The sequence below is a fragment of the Antrostomus carolinensis genome, unplaced genomic scaffold (assembly GCF_000700745.2).
Source record: "Antrostomus carolinensis isolate BGI_N321 unplaced genomic scaffold, ASM70074v2 scaffold25409, whole genome shotgun sequence".
Classification (NCBI taxonomy): Eukaryota; Metazoa; Chordata; class Aves; order Caprimulgiformes; family Caprimulgidae; genus Antrostomus; species Antrostomus carolinensis.
This window is the reverse complement of record NW_010338322.1, coordinates 1-7394: the sequence shown is the minus strand read 5'-3', so window position 1 is coordinate 7394 and position 7394 is coordinate 1. Positions and strand designations below refer to the sequence as shown.

The following is a 7394-nucleotide window of genomic DNA, read 5'->3' as shown; positions in this document are numbered from 1 at the left end:
TGAGTGATCAAGCCAGATAAGCACGCTGGCTCTGACAGTGGCCATGGGAGATGCTATTCGAGGAGAGCACATGGCCATCTTCTGCTGTCTGTTCCCAGCATCCACAGTTGTTACACTCCAAGCTTTATTTCCCCACCTCATCCTCTCCTGTTGCTCTTGTTCTCAATACATGTCCTGCCCACTTTGAGAATCAACGTGATGAATCGCCCCAGTTCCATTTTTAAACCATTTATTCTTCTACTCTAAATTGTGTTAAGGAAACTGAAGGATTTTCCCCCTCAACTTTTAGAAGTCACATTTTATCGCAATAAAATCCAACATTTCTATTTACAGAGTATCCTCCTAAGCACCAGATGTTTTAAGCACCTTACAGTTCCAGGCTGAAACCCTTCTTAGTTTAAACATAGTAAATAACTTGCCTATAAACTCAAATACTCCCCTTTTAAATATCAGCAGCTGCTAGGACCAGCATATGTTGGTTTTATTACGGATTATTCAAATAGCAAGAATTGTAGAGTTTAAAAGTAAAAGCTCCAAATTAATCTTTAAATGCTTTAACCAAATATCAAGGCTTTTTTTGCAAAAGTCTTAAGTAAAATCTTTATCTGTGCTCAGAAGCTCATGCAAATGTATTCAAAATGTACTCTCTGGATCTCTTACCATGGCAGATTGGAAGCTGCTAAAACAAATACAAGATCATCAGATCGGGCCAAGCCATCCATCTGCACCAGTAATTCTGTTTTCATCCGCCGACTTCCTTCATGCTCACCACTACCAAGATTCAGAGAAATATTATTTGCTCAGTGAATTAAAGTAATCATCTTTATTTATACAGCGTCATTCACAGCAACTGAGCCCTTGTGACAGTTTTGCCCCAGTTCAAAGCATGATTAAGCTCCATTAGCTAACATCTAAGAATTAAAACAAAGCTTTCTAATGATTACTTAAATGGATTCTTTTCGGTGCATTAAAGTGACAAGAACTCACTGTTCCAATGAAAATACTTAGTTTTATTTTTTTTCTTCGTATTAATCTCCATGCAATGCTGACATTTAACGGAAAACAGCTCAGGCTTTGATAAAATTATCTATATAATAGAATTTTTATATGTGGTAGTTGCCATTAAATAACTAACACACCAGTTCATGGCAAGTACCTGGCATTTTTCTGTGAGTGAATGTTAAGTGGCCATGCAAAGATATACTTACTTACTTACTTAGAATTCAGTATTTTGCAAAATGTTCTCTCAAAAGCAAACATAAGACATGCTGTATTGAAACAAATTTAAAAATGGGGCAGACACCACCCAGAAATGATCCTTCTTCAAAAATAGAAAGGGAACTTAAGCAAAGTGCTCAGAATTCTGGCCCTGACCCAGGTAACCAATTTTGCAGGAAATCAGTTTGAACTCTTGGTCCCAGATGTAGAGTTCTTGGTAACTCCTGGACCAAAACCAGGGAAAACATCCTGACCTTAGATGGCAAGAGCTACAATTCAGGTTTAATGGCTTATATCTGCAAAGGCATCCACACATCAATGTCAATATTTAATAAGGATGTGTAAAAATAACTCCATAATCGTAGATTAAAATCCCTTATTAAAATATATAATCCAGTGTTGTTAATGAGAGTTTTTAAAAATATGTATGAAGGCAAAATTTGGCCCATAATTTATAGCTAATAACTGACAATTACTACAGGTTGTATCTTTACAATATGCCATATTCTATTTCTACACCTTTGTGAGCATGTAATTTACAGTACATAAAATCTACTGTAATGGGTTCCTAATGGTTATAATGGTATTTTTATATTTCTCCTGCTTCTTCCTTATCCCTAATCCCTTATCCCTAACCTTTTCAGTCTGTTTTTAACTATAAACTCTCTGCACCACAGATGACAACAGTAACACCCTCTCATTCCTGCATCTGGAAGTCCTGACAGTGCCACTAACATTTTTCCCATTAATTAAAATGCCATCCCACCACGTACACTCCATCTTACCTTGCTATGCCTAAACCTGTCCAAAGTGTCACAAAATCAGCTGCTTCTTACTCGCCTCTGGCAAATCATCTGTTGTTTCCCTCCCACTGCCTTAATTTCCACTTCAAATCCCTGATTTTAAAATACAGCACCACTGGTTGGTTGCTCTTGCACCTCCCTCCTTTTCACAGTCTTGCTGGACCCGTAGCCTCTTGCTAATCTTCACACAACCTGTCTTTCAAGCTTGCCTCTCTACTGATCTCATCTACTGTGACTGAAACAACCACTACATCTCACTCTTTAAATCCCCACAGCGTACACAACGCTGCCATGAAGCAGTACTTTAGGAGCTGACAGGCTTTCTGACAACAACAGGCTGCTAAAGTTCCTAAAGTTGACAACAGAAAAACAACAACAACAACAAAAAACCTTAATAAAAAGTCATTAAAATTACCATTATCACTCAAAGTAATTATAATGTCAATAAAATCTATAAGACAAGTATTTCAGGGGCCCAATCATGCTCTTGTTGGAGTTCATAGAGTAGCTTCAGGCTTTAGTTTAAGCAAGATTTGTTTCTAACAGGTACACTGTATGATTAAACACTGCTCAGCACCTGAACACACACAATATTGAAAAGATGCAGTAAAAGGGGGACAAATATTCTCCTAAAACCATAAGAAGTGGTCACATCAGTTACCCAGAAGCAGTGCCTCTTTGACTCATAACTGACTCCAGCTCATCCAAGAAAATTGTGGAAGGAGCATGGTACCGGGCAAGCTCAAATAACACCTGTTTAGAGAGAAGAGTAAATGTGAAAGAAAAGATAAACTAACACAAAAAGGCATTAAGGGCCACTGGCACAAAAAATAAACAACAGTAGCCACATTCCAAACTTCTAAGACTAAAAGGGGTATCTGCTGGGAAAAAGCTCCGGGTAGGCTGAGGGTTCCTGAATCCTCTCAAATTCAGAAAGGTTTGTAAAGGAGATATAAAGAACACGAGCTTGTAATGCTGTCTTTGTATGTGCATCTTTCTGGCTAAATCCTATCAGAGTGCCTTGAGAATAATGGGATAGGAGAAAATGATCCATCAGAGGATTCTGGGAATTCCTCAGTTGTTATCAGATATTAAACATCCGTCTTTTGTTGTTGCTCCATTTGTAGTTCTTTAAATAAGGATTTGAGAAAAAAATAATAAAAGTGAGCTGAAACATAATGAAAGAAAATGGACTGATTAATTGATAAGAATCAAGCAGTTCTTTTGTTTTTCCTGGTGAAAACAAACAAACTGCTTGAACAATCAAGATTAAAAAATGGAATATTAAGCTGACTCTCAAAAGGGCAGACCCAGATTTTGTGTAAGAAGTTTCATCTCTTTTTCTGTAAACATGGAGCAGTAAGAACATACTGTTGCTTCTTCTTCAGTGAAGAAGAAGGACATGGAGGTGCTGGAGTGTGTCCAGAGAAGGGCAACGGAGCTGGGGAAGGGTCTGGAGCACAAGTGTGCTGAGTTCCCTTGTGGCTGAGGGAACTGGGGGTGTTGAGCCTGGAGAAAAGGAGGCTGAGGGGAGACCTTGTGGCTCTGTGCAAGTCCCTTGGAGGAGGGTGGAGAGAGGTGGGGGTGGGTCTGTTCAACCAAGGCCCAAGGGACAGGACAAGAGGAAATGGGCTCCAGTTGTGGCCAGGGCAGTTGAGATGGGATGTGAGGAAGAATTTCTTTGCTGCAAGGGTTCTGAGGCATTGGAAGGGGTTGCCCAGGGCAGTGGTGGAGTCCCCATCCCTGGAGGGATTTAAAGGACGTGTAGATGTGGTGCTTAGGGACATGCTTTAGTGGTAGACTTGGCAATGCTGGGTTTATGGTTGGACAAGATGATCATGATGGTCTTTTCCAACCAAACTATTCTATGATTCTATGAAGCATTCTCTGAGTTTTTAAATAAACATCACTAGCAATATATATTAATCCAGTACTTTTTAATCTGAACACTTAAAAAAACAAATTAAAAAGAATATAATTAGTTCCTACACCTTTGATACGAAACACAGGTTTTAAATTATTTGCCAGAGTCACAAGTAGTCCATGACCAGCACTGTAATTAGTACTGTTCAAGTAAGCAAAACTTTGCAATTAAGTAGAACATTAGGTTATATAATATTTTTGCCACGAGTGGCTTTTCCAAAGTGGTTGAAATAAAAATTGAATGCTATGATATCAATTCTGCTTATATTCCATCCACTATTGCTGCTCTCATGCAAAAGGCACTGACAGTTGCAGTTTACAATTTTAGTACAAATCTAAAATATAAAATCCCACCAGCAACAGCTGAGAACTGGATCAGTGGCCATTCCTTCAAATAAGCACAAACCCCACATATACTTCACACAACTTCAGAAAACTTCTGTACCACCCTCATGTAATTTTAGGATACAAATTAACACAACACTTTTCTTAGAGCTGTCCCAATCCACAATCTTATTTAATTTCTGAATTCTGCCAAAAACTCAACTATGGGTGAAATGCCACAAATCCAGTATCACTGCAAATGCTGCAGCATGTTGACAAAATCCTTTTTGGATAAACAGTGTCAAAACCCAAACTGTCCCACCCCTACTCGTGCCAGAAGGGAAACTTCTAGGAAGCTACTGAGACAGATGTCAAGAGGATCAATAAGACAGGAGGTGAATGTCAGAAGAAAAATGTGCCATTTTAAAGGACAAAGGACACATGAAGAATAATTACGTTGCAGACATGGCCTGCATTTCCAGAGAGATTAACAATGCTCGTAATGCCATTTGCTGAGTGCAATCTGTTACGCTGACTCATTTTCAAGAGCTCTGTATCTATCCGAAGTGTAGTGTGAGAGCTGAGTGTAAAGGAAAGCTTAGAGCTTGTGGATTTCTCACACCAAAATGGTGGACATTACAGAGTGATTAGGATTGGCACCTTAGGGCAAAGATGCTACAGCTGAATCCCTGAATTTTTTTTGTACCACAGTTGAGCCATGCATGCTACTTGCTAGTCCATGTGCAAAATATACATTTACCCATTTACCACTCAACTATCTTCCTTCAAACATTACATCTGTGCTTGTCTGTAAGATCTTTGTGACAAGGGAATCCTTTGCCAATTCTGTGTCCTGAAGACTAAGAATACTAGGGAATTTTGGAATCTAAATAACATTTTGTAGGGATCCTAGAAGCCAGCCTTTGCAGAAAGGATGTGAAACGATTTGAAGGGGTCACTAAGCAAACACTATTTTAGTTAAGAACTCTGCTTGCCTGTCTTTTATTCTGAGTCAAAAATCTTTGCTGCCTTCAGGACATCTGCTTCATCTTACATTACAGAACTAGAATTCCACAGCGAAAATCCATTGTGAGGCTTCTGCAGAAGCGATGTTATTCCCATTTTAAGAACCAGATAAGAACAGTATCACATGTTTAGTCCAAGACAAAAAGGAAGATTATGAGTATCAGAGGAATACTCACTTTTCAGTGCTCTGTTAAACTCCAGTTCTTTAAGTGGGAACCTGATATCTGTTAAAGGTTAATGAATAAGATAATAATTCTTACCCGGACAAGTTTTTCTGAATCACCCCTCCATTTGCTGACAATGGTGGATGCAGATATGTTGAAAAAGGTTGTATTGCATTCTGTGGCAACAGCCTTAGCAAGCAAAGTTTTCCCAGTACCTACAAACAACAGTGTTGAAGAAATTCACTCTCTAAAGAAATACAATACACATGTTTGAAAATTCCCCTCATCCTACTATGAGTCAAATAAAAACACTAAAATAGAAAAAGTCATAGAATCATGGAACGGTTTGGGTGGGAAGGGACCTTTCAAGGTTGTCTAGTCCAACCCCCCTGCAGTGAGCAGGGACATCTTCAACCAGATCAGGTTGCTCAGAGCCCCGTCCAACCTGACCTGGAATGTCTCCAGGGATGGGGCACCTAAACATGCACAGGAACAAATGGAATTTACTGCAGTGACAGCCTTTGCAACCTGACTCAGGCTGTGGTTGTGCCCTTTGCCCCACTTGTGGCAGTGCTCATGTAGAGGAAGCGGGGAAGGTGTGCTGACATGGAAAACAACCAGCTAGCACAGCAGAGGGCAAAGCTTCCAGCCCATTTCCAAAAGAAACCCCAAATGCAGAAGAAAGGAAGAAAGGAAGAAAGGAAGAAAGGAAGAAAGGAAGAAAGGAAGAAAGGAAGAAAGGAAGAAAGGAAGAAAGGAAGAAAGGAAGAAAGAAAGAAAGAAAGAAAGAAAGAAAGAAAGAAAGAAAAAGAAAAACTGTTCCTTTCCCCCATCAGAAAGGAACAGTTCTTGTTCCTCTGAACAATTACCACAAGTTCTGTCTTTTGGAAGATTCAAGTGTAGAAACAGTCTGGGGTTGTGAGAAAGGCAAATGGGCAGGTTTGAGTGTGAGAGACAGACATAATCATCCACTATTGTCTCCTTTTATTTCACATTTCAGAACATTTGAATTATTTGGCATCAATTATTTATTTGTGGGACAAAAACAGAGATAGTGATAAATGGGTACAGCATAAAGCTTTCCATACCTGGTGGTCCATAGAGCAGTAATCCTTTCCAAGGAGACAGAATGCCTGTAAACAGCTGGGGGTACTGAGGAAACCAAAAAGTAATTCAGGGATTAAAAATATATCAGCTCTGAAAAAAAATGCAAGGGATTTTAAACCCTACGCCCACTGCTCTTAACGCCTTCAGGAAACCTAACAAATTTGAAGAGAGGGAGATAAAAACCCTCCAAAACAAAATAATATATAAGATCTGAGTACTGAGAAAAATACTGTATTTACCATTTGAAATCTGGTTTAAGTGAATTCTACAAGTGCAAGTGGTTTTATAGTCTCTTCTTTAAGTTATTTTCCATTGAATTAATACAGGCCAAATCCAGCACCATACACTGTGAAAGGTGACAAAGAATAGGACCCCAAACTTAGAATTTTAACATCAAAGTGCCATTTTCCTAAAGGAGAATTCATATGCTATTGCCAGATGAAACAGAAACAGTTCTAACATGAACTGCCTACAAGGGCACTGAAATAGTGAGAACTCTAAAACACCACTGTAATGAAAAGGAAAATGCTAACAAGCCAAACACTATTTTCCTCAAAACTATTATCACCTTACCCTTATGGGATAAACAACTGCTTCCTTGACTAGCCTTTTAGCTGCATCCAGTCCAATAATATCATCCCACTTCACATTTGGATTATGGAGATAAATGTCCTGCAACATACATTGCATCTCGTTAGCAAAACTTCTGGAGTAGGAGAACCACCTTTGGCAAAGTAAACGAACTCAGTTAAAGAGCAACAGTACCTTTAAGTGATACAAACTGTATTATTTAACCCTATCACAGAATCAAAGAATGTTGGGGATTGGA

At 39.0% G+C, this 7394-nt stretch overlaps 1 protein-coding gene across 1 annotated transcript; it reads right to left on the bottom strand.

The window, feature by feature from the left end:
* Nucleotides 1-656: 656 nt before the first annotated feature.
* Nucleotides 657-7289, bottom strand: KATNAL2 (katanin catalytic subunit A1 like 2; the record flags this gene model as incomplete). The annotated part of the gene is made up of 5 exons (XM_029086871.1): nt 657-771; nt 2683-2774; nt 5555-5673; nt 6547-6610; nt 7139-7289. Coding segments are annotated over 5 exons (541 nt in total), but the record flags the coding sequence as incomplete, so codon positions are not given.
* Nucleotides 7290-7394: the final 105 nt, after the last annotated feature.